The sequence below is a fragment of the Taudactylus pleione genome, unplaced genomic scaffold, assembly GCF_031769625.1.
Source record: "Taudactylus pleione unplaced genomic scaffold, aTauple2 ptg000113l, whole genome shotgun sequence".
NCBI classification, from domain to species: Eukaryota; Metazoa; Chordata; class Amphibia; order Anura; family Myobatrachidae; genus Taudactylus; species Taudactylus pleione.
Window position 1 is genome coordinate 7,274,995 of NW_028284515.1, and position 21,298 is coordinate 7,296,292.

The 21,298-nt window shown below is 41.3% G+C and overlaps 1 protein-coding gene across 1 annotated transcript in view; it reads left to right on the plus strand.

The window, feature by feature from the left end:
• The window catches only part of TTC9 (tetratricopeptide repeat domain 9), a 34,724-nt gene extending 17,963 nt beyond the window's left edge, over positions 1–16,761 (plus strand). The window contains exons 2-3 of the mRNA XM_088471305.1: positions 10,273–10,455; positions 15,467–16,761. Coding sequence (XP_088327431.1) covers positions 10,273–10,455; positions 15,467–15,546 — 263 coding nt within the window. The 3' untranslated portion in view covers positions 15,547–16,761. The remainder of the gene's footprint in view (positions 1–10,272; positions 10,456–15,466) is intronic.
• Positions 16,762–21,298: the final 4,537 nt, after the last annotated feature.

Consider the following 21,298-nt stretch of genomic DNA (forward strand, 5'->3'; position numbering starts at 1 on the left):
TTAACAACTGCATACCGGGACCACCCCACCAGACCTGCAGTTTTGGGGATGCTCTGATCCAGTCGTCTAGCCATCACAATTTGGCCCTTGTCAGACTTGCTCAGATCCTTACGATTGCCCATTTTTTTCTGCTTTCAATGCACCAAGAACTGTCTGTTCACTTGCTGCTTAATATATCCCTCCCCTTGACAGATGCCATTTTAATGAGATAATCAAGATTATTCATTCCACCTGTCAGTGGTTTTAATGATACAGCTGATGGGTGTATATTCTGGTGTATGTGCCAGTTCATTACTGTGTTTAATTGTTCTGGACCAGAGTGGCCCATTCTCACATTGGTTATAGGAGTATAGCCCCATCGGTTTTTTAAACAGCGCTGACTGGGCCTAACGAATGCACAGAACATCTCATGGGATAGACATGCAAGACAACTTCCGGGCACAATTTCTAACGTGGACGGAGTTGGGGGCGTCTGTTTTAGACGATCTTGTGCAGCCAGCATGGGGCGGGCGTAATAGTCCAGATGCTAATGAAGACTGCTGTGGATGGAAGACAGTGGGCAGGGTAGGCTTCCGCAGATACATGGATTTTCTCTACACACGGGCAGATTCTCACATTAGCATAACAAAGTAGGATGCCGCAGCCAAATGGAAAAGCTGCCACAGATGCATACAGGTATCCAGTCAGGTAGTCGACATTCAGAATGTCGACATGGATATTGGGTTGACAATCTATATGTTGACATATTGACATTTAACATGTCGACACCAGAATGTCAACACTTTTTTAAATTACATTTTTAGGTTTAGTGTTAAGGGTTAGTTAGGTTAAAATAAGCAAAAAAAACCAAAAACCCATATATAGACATTTTTGTGTTGACATGTTAAATATCGACATTCTGAACATGTAGACATTTAACCATATTGACCTAATTATATGCTGACATATTTATCGACCTAACGTCGATGTTGACATTATGACTATCAACATTCAGACCCTGTCAACATTCTGAACATCGACTACTTATACCACACCATATCATTCTGAATCGGCCCCAAAAGTGAGGATGGAGAGTAGGAGTCTTAATGCATGGTAATGTTGTATAGTCTGTTTATGGTATAACCTGACTTCTGATACTGTTGCATTTGGACCCAAATGTCATAACCCACTGTTGCCAGGTGTTATGACCTCTATAAAGCACTTGGGCTGAGAGGCTAGATCACTTTAGGTGCTGCTGGGGTCTGTTTGTGTGGTTTTGAGATGATAGTGCATGCAGTCTGTTGGTGGTTACCCTCGATCTACATTTACCAACATGCCCCATATTAATCCTCTGGCATGCAGCAGTAGCCTTATCGGGCATTGCTGTGTTTTTATGACTAAACACAATGATTGAGGACCTATTGCCTTCAATGTTGCACCATGCGTGACCAGCATTAGTGTTTTTTTGATTATAGAGGGTTGTAGGTCACAGAGGAGTGAAAAAGCCAAACAAGCGTTCTGAGGGTCTGATTCTGTAAGGATCATAATTGCCAAGCTCAGGCAGCTTTGCAATTGCGATCCTTGCAGATATGGAAATGCAGGAGGAGGCATCACGCCTCCTGTGCATTACTTAAAGGAGCTGCGTTGACCAACACAGCATCGGTTAATCTGAGTGCCATCGGCCGGCTGCGGTGACCCATGGGGTCCCGCAGCTGGCCACCGCAGTTTACAGAAAGAGGCCAGGAAATCAACATCGCCTGACGGACTGGAGATCCTGGCTTCTTCCATCCCCCACAACCGCGGTGACACGCCTCTATTTCGGGAAACGGAGGGCATCGCCGCCGCCAAATGGCAGCAGAATGTCAATCATTGACAGTCTGCTGCCAGTTTGTGTGCAGCCTCGCAGGCCCGTTCTGCACATGCGCCGAATGGGTCTGGCGCTTGCGCAGATTCCCGAATGTCAAGTATCTGCGATCAGCAGTGCACTAATGTGCTCTGCTGAATCAAGCCCTGAGTGCATTGTGTTTTTACTTTAGCAATACAAGAAATAAGGAATGACCCACAAAGATGCAGGAAAGTGTAAATGGGCTAATATTTTAGTTGCAGTAATTGACTATTTATAAAACTCATCTCCTCCTGTGTATTTTTCAATGTAAAGATACACAACATCTGTAAATTTAAATAATGAAAAAATGCATAAACATATCGGGGTCTATTTACTAAGTGTTAGGAGACAGAGTGAAAAGTGATAAGGTGCCAGCCAATTAGCTCCCAACTATCATTTTTCAAACACAGCCTGTGACATGGCAGTTAGGAGCTGATTGGCTGGCACCTTATCACTTATCACTTTTCACTCTGTCTCCTAACACTGCTTAGTAAATAGACCCCATTGTGTTTTTTTAATATATTTCTGAAGAGGTGAAAAGCTGTTACTTTTGTAACTCATATACTTGCAACAGTTTCAAAATATTAAGTTCTGCCCCAAAGTCTAAGCCATATTGAGTGAAGTGTCTGACAAGCCATGTACAGTGACTGAGCAGAGCCATGTTTGTTTGCTTTCTAGGTTTGTGGGCTGTTTCTTAATTATAAAGTGCTATTGCTATACAATTATTTCAGTAGGAGACATTTGTTGTGTTTTGTCATCTGTTTACTTTCTATATACTGGATATATTCATAGGGTTCTCATTTCTTTTCTTTGTTGTGTGCCTTATGCATGTGTCTAAGTGATCAGCGACACTATTCTATTCTAGGGGCCCTCTAACCAAAATGTTCACACATTGCCCGCAATAATAAGTTAAAGCAACACATGAACCCAAAGAAAGAGACTCCTATCTGTAATAACATGTCCGCAGTGTTACAAGCTATAACAAACAAATAGGGGCATAACGCAGGAACCAGCTGGGGGCCACAAGTGAAGGCATGGAGGCCGTCTGTTGCCCATCACTGGTTTAAAATGTTTAATTCATGTTGGACAAAGTGTGTCCATAACACTATAGATGGTTTTGTGATCCGTTAATTGTGGTTACTACATTACATATGATGTAAAGTGATTTTATACATATTCTATATTCAAATAATTACATTTGAATTAAGGTATAGGGGATGTTTTGACAGAAAGGCAAGTGGTATTGTCTCTTAATTAATATTTTAATGTAACACATATACATATATTAAATATTCTTCATGGTCTTAGGCAGAATAGAAATCCAGAATACATGGTGTTGATGGGCTTCCCGTCCATTGGGATAACATACTGAAAACATTAGATCAGGTGTCTTCAAACTTGGCCCTCCAGCTGCTGTGGAACTAAACATCCCAGCATGCACTGCCACCTTTTTGATATAATAGCATGCTAAAACTATGTGCAGTGCATGCTGGGATGTGTAGTTCCACAGCATCTGGAGGGCCAAGTTTGAAGACCTCTGCATTAGATGAATAAACGATAGCGTTTTCTTATTTGCCAGCATGTAAATACACACGTAACTTTACTCAGCTATAAATTCAGTATTTAATGGAGTTCATTATGTTATACATAAATGTACAATATTGCCTACCTACGAATGTTCCGGGAATTCCTCCCGACCCAGCTGGTCCCTGAAAGACTTTGTTGAGCTTCCAGATTGTGTAAAATATTAGTAACAGTTATACACCCAATAAAAATAATTTATTACATCCACACTAAAAATGTGAATTGTGGTAAATATGCCCCTTAGCATTTATCTTTATTTTATTGAATTCCACCCAGTTTTGGGTGGAGTCGATCCAAAGAGTAGGAAGGAATGGTGCAACATTCTCCCCCTCCTGTGTAAGGCAGTGGTTCCCAAACTTTTTTGAATCACAGCGCCCTAGTGTATCAGCATTGTTTTCACGGTGCCCCTAAGTTTAAGTTTATTATTGAGAGATTCAGAATAAAATGTAGTAAAGTGAAGTAAATTGTGCTGACATGTCATCCTTCGGTTCAGTTATGTGGTGTTGGACAGGTTTGCGCTTCTGTTTGTCCAGATATTTACATTACATTAACCATAAATAATTTAATTTGGTGCTGGACCACCAACCTGAGGCACCCCAGGGTTCCACGGCGCACAGTTTGGGAACCCATGGTGTAAGGGTTTGAGGTAACAAATACTCTACAGTACATCGGAGGCACCTTGTTATCTCACCCCTTGGTCCTTGGTTGCTTGGTCCTGAATCAATAATATAAGCAATTTATTTCAACATAGGCATTCGCCCATATTGTCCAGGGTGTAGTTGGCCACACCCTAACATCGGACCTCATTCATTGACTCACAAGATGTAGCAGTGAAGCTTCAAGACCTAATTTTCTCCAATCCCGGAGGAGCTCAGGATGGCGTAGTGGTGTGAGTTGTACACGTACTATATAATCTATACCATCCAGTTCTGGTTGGCCTAATGAATTAGGGACACTACTCTGTGGCTTAATATGGTTATTTAGGTGGAGTTGGAGGGATTGATGGGGATATGATGATATGGCGATGATTATGTGGGGTAGATTGATGGGACATGATGATCAAAGGGCGGATTGTTGGCATAAAACTAGTGCAAGACATGCCCCTGGATGGTTATAAACATGCCTCTAAGCACAGTATACCTCTTTAGATTACTCTGGGTGCACACTCTAATGAAATGTGCTGTGCTCGCAAAGGCTCATTTTATTTTACGCGTTCCAGCATGTTTTACATGGTGGAGGCTTCCATTTTGTAGGCCAAGCCTGTGTCCTTGCTGAGGCAGCATTCTTATGAATAAAGGTTGAGCTCACACAATGGTTCCCTCCCACAGTATATAGGTTATAGTGTGCTTTAGCAACAACCACTATTTTTTAAATAAATAAGTTTTGACCAACCTCCCCAATTACATTTTCTTTCTGTTGGTAATCTGCACCCATGCTATATGTGTAGCTGATTTTTATATAATTGTACCAGAGATGCAGACATCCTGGCTGCCCCTTCCGGGAGGGGGCAGCCAGACCGGCAAAATCGGGGGGCGTGACCAGCTGTTGGGAGAGTGGGGGGCGTGGCCACACTTTTGCGTAATTTTGGCCCCGTCCTGCTACACAATGCCAATAATAGCAGCATTTTGAAGCAGGGGTGGGGCCAAAATGACGCGATTCGGCGTGAATCTCATCACAGGAGGGGTCGGCAGCTTGCGGGAGGTAGCGGCACACAATTTTCACGAGGCTCCCGACCAAATCGGGAGGGTAAACAAGTATGAATTGTACTATTGGTCATACAGTATAACTTTCTGATAGCAGGATTATTATTATGTTAATTGGTTGTATAAAATTATCCTGTCTTTTATTAGACATTTGTGTCAATACTTATTGTTTTTGGTTTTTGTGTGAAAAACTCTCCTGTTCACTCATCCTTTTCATGTATAACAATAAATATTCATTTTAAATATACCTATACTTACACTTTCATACATAAGCGTGACCCCAAAAAGGGTTTTTTTTGTTTTGTTTTGTTTTTTGCACCTTCCTAAAAAAAAACCCTGTTTGTATAGCTCTAAATCCATACACGATATGTCTTGTATGCCCTGGAATTCATCACGCTTTTGCTGTAAATGAAGCGGATTGTGATTGAAATACCTCAGCATGAGCTGATCAGAGAGACTGATGCCTACTACAAGGCTATCTCACTCTTTCAATTAGCGAGCACATTCACATAAAATGGCTTCTGAACTGTGTTCATATAGTGGAACACCTGATACCACAATCTTCCTGCAGCAGCGTGAGGGGAACCTCATTACTACTGTCCCTGTCACATGCAGCCCTGCCCTCTCTAGCCTATGCACACGAGTTGTCAGGGTTTTTCGGTTCCTAAACTTCAGATATCTTCTTCCCTCAGACACTGCATTTAGAGATCACGGTGAAATAATCACTAGTCGCCTCTGAGGCTCTGCTGTGGGATTGCTCTGTGTATGTTGCACTTTGTAATAGTAGGTTTAGAATGTTTGTAAAATGCTGTAATTACTAATGGGAAGGGAAACTGATGAAGGACTCCTCTTGGCCATGTTGATTGCAAAGTGCTTGCTCCAGAAGTACAATGATCTGTATTTTTTTTGTTTTGCATGCAACAGAACAAGTAACCACCCTTGGGAACCTATTTCCTCTGGAAGACATTTACAAACATGGAGAAATACTCTCCAACTATGAGTTTCTACTTGTCCATATGTGTCTGTTCATCTATCGAGTAAATACATAGGCCCACAGCCACATTTAGATTTTTGGAACTGTCCTATAACCTCACTGACTACCAGAGACAGGTTAAGGGGTCCAATCGCCATAGGCTAATACACTCACACACCAGACTGGAAACATTTGTAGTGGTACATGATGTATGTTACATTTCAATATTGTATTACACCGCTCTATGGCACACTTTGGATGTGTTATGTTTTCTTCCCCCGATGAGGACTAAGAGGTGCGGAGTCTTCACTCCCAAATCCAGGAAATGTGGCCGTTTAGATTCAGTATATCAGTGACGATGCTGGAATATCTAGTTCTTTGTAATAGTTGTAACATATCCCAGTGATAAGGGGCCTCCCAATCCTTGTACATAGCCTAGGTACTGTACACGTGACATTTTGATGAGTACTAATACTGGACCTGATTCAGGATGGTATGCTATGCTGATATTTTCGCAGTCGAGTGATTATCAGTAAACTGCACATGCCTCTGAGTTGCACTGCTCATGTGTTAAGGTACGTTACTGTAGTCGCTCGCAGCGTCTTTTTATTTGTAGTGTGATTGATAATCCGGGAGCATCTGGGGGAGGTAACAGGGAGTGGCGGCAAAGGACGTAGGCGTGTTGCTGCCGTTACGGGGGCATGTCACATCCTGCCCCTGCGATCCCATATACAATAAACATGGCACCAGCGTCTCAGTACACACGACCATAGGTTTATAGGTTTTCTCAGGAGACAGATTATCAAATTATCTGCGCCCAATGTCTTTGTACCCAGATGCTTGAATTTCCGAAGCCTGCAGGTGGACGTCTAAATACATTGCTCCGCGTCTGCAACATTTGCATATTTTCGAATAGCAGCTGAGTACACAGACACAGCGGCGGCATTGAATCAGGGGAATGGGTATATAATACCGATAGTCGTGATGCCTCCTGTCAAGATACCGACAGCGGTATCCCGACAGGGGTTGGGTAAGCATACTTACCCTCCCCCTTCTCCCCCTAACCCTCCCTTCTTGTAGCCTAACCCTAAGCCCCCAGGGTAGTGCCTAAACCTAAGTCTCCCCTCTTTGTGCCTAAACCTAGCCCTTTCCCCTTAGTGCCTAATCCCAACCCCCCAGTGGTGCCTAACCCTCCCCCGATAGGGGTGCCTAACCTTAATAAATACCCCCCCCCCAAAAAAAAACAAAAAACAAAAAACCTAACACTAACCCCGCTATGCTGCCTAAACCTAACACTCCCCTCCGCGGCTAACACCTAAGACGCCCCATACTGACCTCGTTCGGGCTGGCGTCTTGTCTGTATTCCGGCGTCGGGATTAAGATTAAGATGGGCTTCTGTATTTCGACACCTATCTTAAGTCCCGTGTCGGACTTCCAGCGTCAGGATTTAGAACGGCAGAATCCCGGACGCCTGTCTGCTGACTACATCCCGAATCAGGCCTATTATGTTATCATCTGACTACATGAGGAGCTGCATAACCATATGCGTACAGTATTCTATGTAATCACAAATTATATGACCTAAACCACAAACTCGGTAACAGACCTCTATCATTTCATAGAGAACATCAAGGAACTATCACGTCCCAGCAAAATTAACTGAGGAGGGCAAACCATCACTGTGTAGTATTATTTCAAACAGTACATGTAAACGATGGATCATTAGGAACTGATAACCTGTACTTTAAATTTAAATCTATACTCCAGTAATGTAGAAAAGTGCAAGCCAGTCTCGCCACTGCTGGTAGTTACAGCAGTCTCATCATGGGTAAAGTCCTCCAAAATTACGATTGCAGCAGAAAGTTCTTGTTAGAAGATGATTACAATGATTCGTAAAACACCAATGTCGCTACAAATTAAATTTTCTAGACGCTTTTCACATCTATCCTGCAGTTTCATCAGGAAAAAAATACAATTCTCTATATATAAGTGCTCACAACATATTTAAAGAAGAAATTTGTTGTCCGCTACTTGTACTCCCCAGTACAAACCAGTGTAGATCTAGTAACATAAAACTTGATATTATATTTGGGACATTGTGCAAGCCACAGAATAAATAAAAAAAAAAATCAACAAAAGGCTACGTAGATTGCTCTACCGCAGAATGACCGTGGACAGCACTGCCACTCACCAGTGGTTTCCCATGCTAGTCGTGCTGTGATTGGTTTGCGACAAGGGGAGTCTTGGGTACTTGCATCAATAGAGATTATTTGAATAATCTCTATTTGTGTACTCCAGTCATGTCGTATGAGTAGCCTATTCATTTTAACGGCATCTCCTCATGTAGCACGCAACCCCATTGAAATGAATGGGCCATACACATAAGTGGGGAAAAATACAGTACAATGCTGGTTAAACTGCTTGTGTAAACCCTAGTAGTCCTGTACACCATGTGCTTCCAACTGCCGAGGCATGATTTAAAAAAATCATATGTTGACAGAAACCGGTGCGACAATACCAGTATAAATGTATGGACACCTATAATAGAATGGGTTTTCTTTGTCCATGCTTTCCAGTTTCATCGAAACCCACTCTTACAACTTTATGGCACTTTTTAAACATTCTGGTCAACTTTTTATACATTGTGATCCCTGAAAGCTAAAATTTTCCATATATTTTTTTTTTTCCCTTCATTTAACAAGAATTACCTCTTTATATGACATTCAGGTAAGCCACACATATTAGGCTGTAACTAAAAGCTGTGAACTCCCTGAATAATTCACCAACATTTTTATGGTTATCCTTAACTGGGAGGACCAAAAGCAATTATGCTTCTAATATATGAACATAGAAATAAGTTATTTATTACTCATGTTTAAAATAAATATATATATATTCTACTGTAGTTGTGCATTTATGAGAAGAATCATTTTAATTTATAGGTAAATACGGAGTTATACAATTGGTAAATTCCTGCGCTTGACCCCTTTCTTGTACCTGATGCGTTGTGGATAAATAATGTTGACTTGAAACACAGATGTGGTGTATAATGGGTGCTTTACTGCTATGCAAAAACTTGTTATGTGTAATACACTGGGTCTCAATGTATTGAACATACAATTTAATACCATGTGGTGGAAAAACATACAATATATTAGTGATGCTGGAACAACTGTAAGCGTCAGGAGAAATAAATAGCCGGTGGCCATACAATATGAGATATGCTGGATTACGTAATAAGTGGTTACGATCAATGTTCCTGCAGTAATGGCTTGGCTTGCAAGGTATATGACCATAGGTAAATATAGCAGACGATGTACCACTATCTTGTAGGGTTTGAGAGTCCGATACGGTAATTATCCACTCTTGTGCGTGATCGGAGGGATGCAGCGTCGCGTAGACCAGTCCTGTGTCGGATGTATCCTGCTGAATTGTCTATGTGGTGCGCTGGACCGGGGTGTGTCTGCACCGAGACGCACCAATGACCTTGACAGTCACAGGATAAGGATGCCTGGTCCGGAGTCCCTGTGCCTACCCCAGCCAGCTCGGCACCTATCCTAGATCTCAAGAATCAATCCCGGGCAACAAAGGTCAACTTCCACCAATACCCAGACACAAGGATACATCCGACACAGGACTGGTCTGGTCTGCGGGACGTCGCATCCCTCAGACGAGTTTCAACATGTTACACAAACAGACTCTCAACAAATACCATTACCTAACACACACTTATCGTGTTCACAATAAATACAAAAAGTACCAATCAATCAGCTCCTGTCATTTTTCAAACACAGCCGGTAAAATGACAGTTAGAAGCTGATTGGTTGGTACATTATCTCTCTCCAAGCTTTGATACATCTCCCCCATAGTTACATCGACCCAATGGGGCAGTCATTTTGTAAGCTGAACCAATGTTCAATGGAATGCAATCTACTCTCCATTTACTAGGGTCTTGTGTTCATATCCATTACTGGGCACTCTCTGTGCAGCAAAATGTTCTTGCTCAGATTCCTAGTTATATAATTCATGTTTAGACTCATGAAGTATTTAACACGTTCTAGTAATTGAAGAACTAATATTAAAAATTAAGAGGACGGGTGACCTTCCTTTTTGTCACGTTTCTTAATGATCGTCCCTTTTTCCAATAGCATGTCTTCTGCAAGCAGAGCTGGTGAACTATGAGCGAGTTAAAGAGTATTGTCTGAAGGTTCTCAAAAAGGAAGGAGAGAACTTCAAGGCCCTGTACAGATCCGGGGTTGCTTTTTACCACCTGGGAGACTACGATAAAGCACTCTTCTACTTGAAGGAAGCGAAGAGCCGACAGCCAACAGGTACTGTAACACTTGGTCGCAGTCTAGCGCATAGACAGCGCTGCAGTCAGAAATAATTCTAATAACCGTGATTATGTGAATAGCAAAACCAGTTATTATAAAATGGCCAAACCCTGTAAACCTATGCACATAATATAAACACAAGACCTATCCGGAATCAAAAGATCAGAAATCGTACGCCAGCTAGATAATTGATAATTGTAATATGATAATATAGCGTCCTGACAATGTAATGGTGAGCAGTAAATTGTAACTTTGTAAAGGCAAAGACACGGCCTGATTCATAGATGGCTGGTAATGCAGCCGCGCTTGCAGACGCTCACTCAATAGCGGTTGTGGAAATATGCAAATGCTAATCTCAGCGTTCCCTTTGTGCTCGACTTAGCGATGGAGTGTACGAGCGGTGAGACGGCTGCGTGGTCTGTGCATTTTTGATGGAGATTGTATACACTCCAACAACAACTCAACTTTGGTTGCTCCATCGACATTTGTGGTAGCCTAGGGTCTACTGTAGGTACTCTCCTCAAATCTAACTAAACATGGCCTCTGAGGCAGTGTGTTTGCGAGCAGCAGCGCTCCCAGGCACGCACCTGACACTACTCTAACATGCCCATTACACGGCCACCTTTTTCGAACACTTTAGGTCACCTACTAGTCTCCACCCTGATTCACCCAGGGATCGGAAACTCCTTTACAAGTGTTAGCGATTCCGTACGCAATTGTGAACGGCATAGGACACTGTGCAGTAAGTGATTTCTGGTCTTTTCGCGCATGCACAGAAGCGAAACATCGCTCAACTGCGTAAATTTTAGGGATGTGCAGGCTCGGATAGGTTCGAGTTTGCACGTGGAGTTCGGATTTTTCCCTCCAAAAAACGGAACTCAGAAAGAGGCAAAACGTCATCTTACATGGACGAACATCATCATTCCTGTCCAGGAATGATGATGTTCGTCCATGTAAGATGACGTTTTGCCTCTTTCTGAGTTCCGTTTTTTTGGAGGGAAAAATCCGAACTCCACGTGCAAACTCGAACCTATCCGAGCCTGCACATCCCTAGTAAATTTTGGCTCTGTGTCAATCTCTGAATCCAGTAAAGAATCAGTCCTTATTTGACATAAATGTAAATTCTTTAGAATGGAGCCATAAGAAAAATATTAGTCAGTTTGTAAATGCAGCCAATGGAAAGCATAAAAGTCTTGATTAGTGAATAAGCTCTTAGGCCAGGTGCACACTACAACGATATCTGCACGATTTGTTGTTTCCAGGCGAATTGGAACTACAAATCGTGCATATAGAACCTCATTCAGAGTCTCTTGCAAGATGCGATCGCTCGCTGGCAAAAAGGGGCCGGATATTGTAATGAAGTGCTCGCACTGCGTCTCGTAAGGACGCCCACTATGTTTTAACGAGCTACGGCAAAGACGCCCCCTTGCCACTCGCAACAGTCGTCATCTCCGGGAAATGAAGGATTAATCGGGACCATCGAGAGCCATCGGAGCACCTCGCAGCCCTTAGGGTTGCCTTAGCCTGCCGCAAGCACTGCGATCAGTGCTGGCTGAAATACATTCTGGTGACATGTACCATACGCTACTTTGCAAATTATGCACACCCTCTAAACGGCGTTTTGGTGGCCTGACACGCTTGCGTTCGCACATCCACTCCCCCATTCACAAGCACCTTCCCCTGTTACCACATACAAACGGCACATTCTGTCACTCAAAGCAGCGACCTGAAAGTGGCTTGCGAGCTACCAAAATCCGATCGCAACGAATGACTTGCGCACGCGCACTGTGAATTATATGCATGCGCAGATGTGCGAATATCGTTCTCAGCGAGCGTGCCCTAGCGAGAGACTCTGAATGAGGTCCATACTGCAGTTTGTATGCATAATCAATCGCGCACACCCACGGATCATACACAATATCTTTTGGTTGTCCGTGCTGCGCTGCCAATCAGAAGATATCGTGTACGAGGTGATGAAGTTTAATGAAGGACAGAACGAGAGATCCTTCCGTTGGTAATTAAATTGCACAGTGTGTACGGGCAATCACAGGTGGTCTGGGAAGAAGAAAATTTGTCCTGACCATCGTCCCGATTTCCTGTCATTGTAGTTCGTACCCGGCCTTAGGATCTAATGTGTCATTTTCTCACCCAGCAAGATGTGATCCAATTCAAAATCCAAGTCACTTGATGTTAACACTGAGTTTGGCTTGTCCTAATAACTGTTCAGTGGTGGGCAGTAAAGTGCTGCCATGCATTTCCAATTCGATCCAAAAGTTTTCTTAACTGTGGTCCTCAAAGTACCCCCGATGATCCATGATTTGAAAGTGTTTCTATGGGAACATGTGGGATAGTTAGTGACTAACTAATATATATGAACTCACCTGTGCATGACTAGAGGATTTTACATCCCACCACTGATTTAAATACTGACCGCTGTTTGTAGAAATGTGTATAACTTACATAGAAAGGAGCAAAAACAGATATATTCTCATCACAACAATCCATCTATCTCCACCACTGGTATCTATGAATGAGGCGATTAGATCATCACCATCCCAATTAGCTGCTGGTAATATATTTTAAATGGGTTGGGTACAGGATGCCAGTGCTCAGCGGTCAGAATCTCGACGTCGGCATCCCGACAGGGTTAGGATACCGACACCTGTCAGTAAGTATCCTACCCCTAAACCTAACTCTCCCTCCCCACACCATAAACCTAACCTCCGCCCAAAACTAAACCCCAGTACCTCACCCTAACCGTCCCCGCGCTTTTGCCTAAACCTAACCCCACTACTTACTGTCGGGATGCTGGCACCGGTATACTGATTGGTGTTGGGATTCCAGCGCCGGATTCCCGACCGCCAGATCCCATTTTAAATAAGATCCCTGGTAGAATGATCCCTGGACTTGCAGTTCCTCACCACCACAACTGTTCGTAGAGCTGTGTGTGTGTATATGTTAGTGTGGAGATGTCTGTTAAATACTTTTTGGATATGTAATACAGTCAATGGGCTTAACTAGGTATTTGAAGGCCCCATAGCAAAGTTTGTAAGGGCCCCTGTGTACCCCCCAATGGTGAAAACTGTATAAAACACATGCAACTTTGATTAGGAAAATGATAGTCCCCAAGTTCTGGGCACCATAGCAGCACCTATGGTAGGTACACCCATGCATACAGTCATACCTGAGATTGACTCCTACCAAATTATTGTTTTACAATCCATGTACGTAACCTCTGAGATCCTTCTCATACTACCAGGACCGCAAGAATGTATCATTACCAAACAGGCGTATTTCATAATTAAATGTTCCAACTTGATCAAATCTATCCACCATGTCCCATCACATCCCTTTGTTGACAGTTCTTTTAACAACTGCTTAGAATGAGGGAACTTCTCTATCACGCATCACAATAAGGCTGTGTAGAATATAATGCACACTTTTAACTAATTAAGCTATTTCCAATAAAAAAAGGGAAAAAGTAAATATGAGAAATTTACAAATGAAAAATAACACGTGGCCCTGTAGTTTTCTTCTAAGCAAATTTTTTAAAATTCCCTTTTCGCTGGTAACCTGCATGTACGATCTCCTTACAGAGCTTGGAACAGCATTCACACAACGTTACTCCACGTATTTATTTGGAATGCTCCTTTCTCATGGCTTCTCTGTAATACAGCGCCCCTCCTGTAAGTCCCTTGGTGATGGCCAGTGGGGAGACACCACGCCTGTATTTGCATAAAGAAATTAATGTCTTGCCAATAGGCTGTAAGGCCTAAATTCCAAGTAATGAGTCAGATAATCTACAGCAAATTTAACCTCTTGTGTGCATTAGACACACGTAGATATTAGAGGAAGATTTTCAGATCTCTTCTAAGGTTTGGTTATGATTTAGTTTTATGGAGAAGTCTTAAAAAACTGGAACAATTACACATTTGTATGTTCTTGTGATAATGTCAAAATAGGTAACGCCAGTGCAAGGCCTTTCATTATCTTATTGCAACCTATACATAATTTTTGGCTGGCTACATATACACAATGACAAAAACATGTAAACTGCAGTCCACCAGGGAGTTATTTGAAATTAAACTAGGGCCGGGTACACACTACAACAATATCTGCACGATATGTCATTTCCAGGCAAATTGGAATGACAAATCGTGCATATTGTGCAGTGTGTACACAATCTCTTTTGGTTGGCCGAGCTGCATGGCCAATCAGAAGATATCGTATACAAGGTGGTGCAGCTTAATGAAGGACAGAACGAGATATCGTTCCAGCATTCATTAAATTGCTCTGTGTGTACAGGCAATCACGGATGGTCAGGGGTGAAGGGAATTCGTCTCGATTGCCCGTCGATGTAGTGCAGGGATGGGGAACCTCCAGTTCGGGGGCCGTATAAGGCCCTTGGAATCATTTGGTCTGGCCCTCTGAGTTTTTTCCTGCTGGCCTCATCTGGCAAGCAGCGTGTCTAGAATGGCACCCTGCAACCAGAATCTATGCAGCAGTGCCACCTGGAGCGTCCTTAGGATGCTTCAGACGGTCACACAGCTGCCCTTACAGCTCTCTGGAGCATACTGAGGATGCTCCGAGCATTGCTGTAATCACTGGCGATAGTGGCCCTGCCCCCTTGTGACATCACAGGGAGGGGCATGACCTGCACCAGGCCCATGAATAATGTTATATATATCAAAATGGCCCTTGGCAGAAGAAAGGTTCCCCACCCCTGATGTAGTGTGTACCCGGTCTAAGTTGCTGCATAATAAGATCTGGCTGCCATTATGCGTGTGTCTACCAGCGAGCAGGGGTGATTGTTCCTCAGTTCAAGAAAGATTAGGTACACCGAATAACTAAGTAAAGTTCATAGTGGAGCATGGAAGGAGTGTGGGTGAGTATCCAGGTGAAAGGTGCCTAGTAGTTAGTATACATAGTAGTCTGTAAATACACTGTGGTAACTTTGGTAGAAAATACATAAGGATGTCCTCATTAATACGTTTACTTTTTTCTCCAGATACCAACGTAATCCGGTACATACAGTTGGCGGAAATGAAGCTCAGTAGATGTTCCCAAAGAGAAAAGGAATTGTCTTAAGTTAGACAGCCATTAGCTGATGGGATCACATGACTGCAAGCTCTGTGGGTCGGTGACCAGCTCCACTGAATATATTTTTTTTCTTTAATTTCTTGTCTGGACCTGGCTGGATGCATCCCTGCTTAAGTACCATGAATCCTTATTGCTGAGGTGGCCGGGAGGCAAAAAGAAAATGGGAATTTAATATGCCATAAATGTCATTCAGCCTGCTTTTGCAACACACTCTGCCACTGGCTTGCATCTGCAGTGCTAACTGGAAAAGGGTGGGGGTGAGCTACGCAGGTTGCTGATTTCACATTAAACCATCGTAGTTTTTTTTTGTTTGTTTTTAAACCTGCTGATGGTCCAACCTCTTGACATTGAAAGGGCCCTAGTGAATGATTCGCAACATTTCAAGCCCTGCTTGATTCCTGACCCGCTTAGACACTTAGCTCTTTTTATAGATCTGTAATTGTTCAAAACACTTTTATTGCCATGGCAGAACGCTCCATGGCAATTATATGTGCAGGAACATGTGGAGAAAAAGCATGAATTGGACGTTACTGTAAATTGGTGGCCTTTTTGCTCCTGATTACAGAAAATTGGCATGTGTGCAAATGGTTGTCCAGACATGCCCAGTTTCTTGTTGCGTCGCACTAGCGAGCTATTGCTACAGTGGTTTGTTTACAGCGAGTTTCCGATTTCTTTATAAAAAGAAAGAGACCATTCATCCTTCAGTGATGTGTCCTGCTACACAAAACAAACGTTTCTAGTAGAGAAACCAATATAGATCTGTTGTGCGTTACTGAAATATTGTTGATGCACTGGCTTGTATGGAAAAATGCTGTTGCTGTCACTACCTGAATTGGATTGTAAAATTCTAATGGTGATGGTGGCAGTACTTTAAGCAACAGACTGTCATTTTCTAAATGAATGGGATTTGCTAACTAAAAATGACTACGTTGTTTCCTTGTATTTTACTATTGCACTAACCTGTGCTGGTTCAATTAACTTGAATTACAGGCATTTACCATTCATTGAGCAATGCAGCCTAGGTTACTGCAACTGGAAAATAAGCAGGAAAGGCATAAACAGTATAAGGAGTCAGATGGATAATTATGTCCATTTACATTCTGCATAGCCTTTCTCAAAACACTTTCTCCTTCACAAATGTGATTGAGCAATGCAGCCTAGGATATATATATATATATATATATATATATATATATATATACATACACACACACACAGTCAGGTGCATAAATATTGGGACATTGACAGAATTTTCATATTTTGGCCTCTATTCACCACCACAATGGCTTTGAAATGAAACAAACAAGATGTGCTTTAACTGCAGACTTACAGGTTTAATTTGAGGGTAATTACATCCAAATCAGGTGAACGGTGTAGGAATTACAACGGTTTCTATATGTGCCTCCCACTTTTTAAGGGGCCAAAAGTATTGGGACTATCAACTCAAAAGCGATTTCATGGACAGGTGTGGGCTATTCCCTCATTATTTCATTATCAATTAAGCAGGTAAAAGGTCTGGAGTTGATTCTAGGTGTAACATTTGCATTTGGAATAAGTTGCTGTCGACTCTCAATATGAGATCCAATATAGAATAGAGGCCAAAATATGAAAATTCTGTCAATGTCCCAATATTTATGCACCTGACTGTATAATATATTTTATTGGTAGCAATAGCACTGCTTAGTGTAGAGTGCAGCTGTCGTCTTCTTAATGTTAAGAACATATAGGCATCACTTTACAACATGCTATTTCCGTGGAGAGCTATAGTTAATCAGTATGGCTGTCAACATAATTTTTATGAATAGTACGATATTACAACTGTGGCTTGATAAATGACAGCATTATTTAAAGTTAATGCAGCTTAATATAGTTTTAATGTTTTTAAGAATTTAAAAAGGAGGTATAAAGGTTTCCTAATTATTTGGGGGGAGGCAAGTTTTGTGAGTAAGACCTACCTGTAACCAGAAGAACAGTAGGGTTTGCAATCTTTAGAAACCTACTGTTCTATACATATAGATCCCCAGAATATTCAGAGGCGGAAAAAGTTAGGTAGTGTTCAGAAGCTAGGTAGTCTAGAAGTCGCAGTAAGTGGCAGAAGTTGTAAGCGTATTGGCTACCTTGCTCCAAGGATTTGTTCCCCCCTTGCTGTAATCCTGTCATTACTACTGATAAAGTTTGATTGGACACCTTGTTAGATGTCAATAGACTATTCACACGCAAATTAAGGGTCAAACATGACCTTAAAGTATTCCAGTCTTTATATGGAGATGATGAGATATATATATATATATATGTAAATATGTGTGTGTATATGTATATATATATAATCCCTATCTATCTCAGTCCCGTATTCAATTGGAGGCGAAAAGCCGAGATCGGCGATAAGTGTTTTCGCCTCATTCGCCTGTTTTGAGGTGAAGTTATCGCATACGTTCACTTTGCGCACTCCCGCTTTTCGCCCTATGCAATTGCAAAACAGGCACAAACGCGGAAGTGCGAATGGCGAAACTAGCGAAAAATACTTATTTTTGGGGGGAATCAGTCAGTACCCCAAAAAAAGCATTAATGACCCTGGTAAACAATATAGAAGTGTATTAAAAGCTGTAATAAAAATATTTTGGGTTCCTAAATTGAGTCAAATGACTGCTATATGCACTTTTGCATTAGTTAGAAAAAATTATATAAAGCAATTTCTTTAGTGAAAAATAATTGCTGTAGTTAATTTGTGGGTACATTTAAATGGGTACTAGTATATTTTGGAGTTAATAAAGTGATTTTAAAAAACTATATAAAACTAACTGCTGCAGCCTCCGGGAATCCTAAAAACACCTGTCCCTTCCATACAGCACCCCAAAATACCAGTCCCAGTACTTTAGACCCATTTTCCAACACTTTTTACATTTTCGCCCCAAAAATTACATTTCTTTTTTGAGGTGAATTAAGATATTTTTTCTTAACTTTTTTTTGTCTAATTAGTCATTAGGGGTGGGGGTTCCCAAAGGGTTCTGAACCAAGTCCCCACATTTTTAGTTCAAAACAGAGAGTTTCCACTTCTTTTCTCCTGCTTTTGGGTGGAGAAACTTTTTCACCTGTTTTTCCCTATGGAGTTTTTGCCTAGGTGAAAATGTCCTGGAATTGAATAGGGCGATACTTCAGAAACAGGCGAAAACTTTTCGCCACTCAAGGCTTTTTGCCACTAATTGAATATGGGCCTTAATGTCCAGCACTCCCTCCAGCAGCCACAGCATGCCCTGGTGCCTTTCCAAGTATTGATGTATATCCCAGTGTGTACGGATGGCACTTGGGGTCTCAGCAATGTTAATAAAACGCCAGTATTGTAATAGCCAGCGTTTCAGAGCTAGAAGCTCTTTTATCAAGACATAATATATATATGCGGCACTCCGGGTCTTCTTAAAGTCAATTAAGTTATATTAGATTATGTTCCAGAAAATCCAACGTTTCAGAGTGTGTCAACTCTTTTTTTTTATTTTGTTAAGGCAACATGTTGCCTTGCCGCCCATTATTTTCTATACTACTACATTGTACACAGAGGAAGTCACCTGTGCACTATAAGCTGATCAGGAGCCAAGAGTGATGGTCCTATTGATCTCTCAGGCTCTGAGAAAATCATTGTGCTCAAATTGTCAACTGTTATCACGTCATGTTCCTTCATTAGAATCTTGAATTTTAATGACTTACAAATATAAACAATGTTGTAAAAATAACCCTCTCATGTCTATTGACAGGTTCTGAGTTCTCCCCAATCTCTCTAGCGTGTGTGAATTATTATTAAGTACTCTGCACTAGTCCTTAATATTCTGAACAGAAACATTAACAGAAACTGTGGTAACACATAACCCATTTTTTCATAATTTTTAATTAAAATTTTTTTTTTTTTTTTTAAATATTGCAACAAACAGAAAAAAATTTAAACAAACCTATTGTTTAGTGAACTTCACAACCGAGATATCATCTTTTTTTATATTATTTAATCTCAAATATCTTGTAACAATTTAATGTGTGCAACATAAAAATATATTGTATAATATTGTATTAAATATGTTGACTTTTGAACAAAAGAGCAAAAGAACACAGTGAAGGAAAATTTTTTATATATACATGCTATATGGTTAGATTATTGCAGTGTAAATAGTGTTGCAGCGTCAAGTCATCTACAACTGTTGACGAAAGTTCTCGTCTTCCCTGTGTGGCTACAGCTGATGATGATGACACTTTAGGGTTGATGACGTATCATGTGCTATTTTGTTTAACCCTATGCCACAATTCCACATGGTTTTCCTGCAGATGATGTGTGCTACGTTGTCCGATATCTCTAATAATAGGCTACTGTGATGTTGTTCATCAGCATGTTATACTTTACAGACTTAGCACGTCATGTCCATCGTTTGATTTTATATTCATCTCTAGACATTTTGATTTTCCTTGGTTTTGTTTTTTATCATCCTTTTGTTGTCTGTGGCTCAATTACTATTTGCATAGATGATAGCTTTCCTCTTCACAAAGAATCATCTTGGATGTCACCATCCACTAGGTATAACATTACATATTGTCTATCTCCAATTAGATTTGCTGTTCTCTAGTATGTGCGTGTCTTGAATTACATCCAAGTTAGCGTCTTGTAATTATCGATTATTTGGATCGGCACACGGTTCTGTGGTATAATGATTCTCTGTTGAATTTTCTTCACTGTTAGCCAGACAAGTAATGGAAATTAATTGTAATTTGCATGCTGGATGAAAATAAGATGGCTGCTGTATCGCCCTCCGTGAATGACACGTCTGTTGTAGCGATTAGAATTGCTCCAGTTACTAATGGAGCTTTCTTTCACCGTTCCACTGTTGCTTCCACACTCTCTTCATTCCACATTCATGAATGTATTCCCAGACACAACTAGGCTATAATACAGTCTATATAGTTATTCTGTATTGGAGCCACCCTGGGCACTGTAGTGGTCTGACCTCCTTCATGTATCATCAACATTGGAAGTGAAGAACCATCCTTCACCGAGTCACAAGCTGGTGCTTGATAATTTTCTATTGTCCCTGTGAGTTGAAACAACAGTTGTTGGTCCCCAATAGATGATGTTTGTGAACATGAATGTTCATAACCATGCCTTTATATAATGTATGTATTTCTGCATTCTATTCAGCTTCTATAATGGTTCCCTCCAATATCCCGGTAAAATTATGTTTCTTTTTTTGTCATTGTTTTCCACCGGATACTGAAGTGGCCAATAATCCTTTAATATGAGGCAAGTTTAATTCCTTTATAGTAACTCTAACGCTGTCCTCGTTTTGGATTTTTACATTTCGTAATTTGTTTCCTTTCTTGTACATTCTACATCTTTCTCAAATAGTTTTGTCGCCATTGGCACTTGGAGCAGTATGTGTTGGTCTGATGTACTTACTTGATGATGCTGTAAGTTGAGGCCTTGGTCCATGCTTTTGGACTTAAAAGCCATCATTCCCAGATGCTGAGTAGATTTTTGATGGTGAGGATCCTTCCTTGATGAGTCTACATCTTTGCCATACAATGTGTTAGCAGACTCAATATAGATCTGTACTTGGACATCTAACATCAATACCAGATGTTTTTATTGGTTGGGAATGGTGTGGATCATGTCTGAATGATTCGCTATCTTGCCCTTTTGACGCAGAAGCTTGTGGATGTTCTTTTTTTTTTTTTAATAACATATTTACCAGATGTTAAACATTTTATG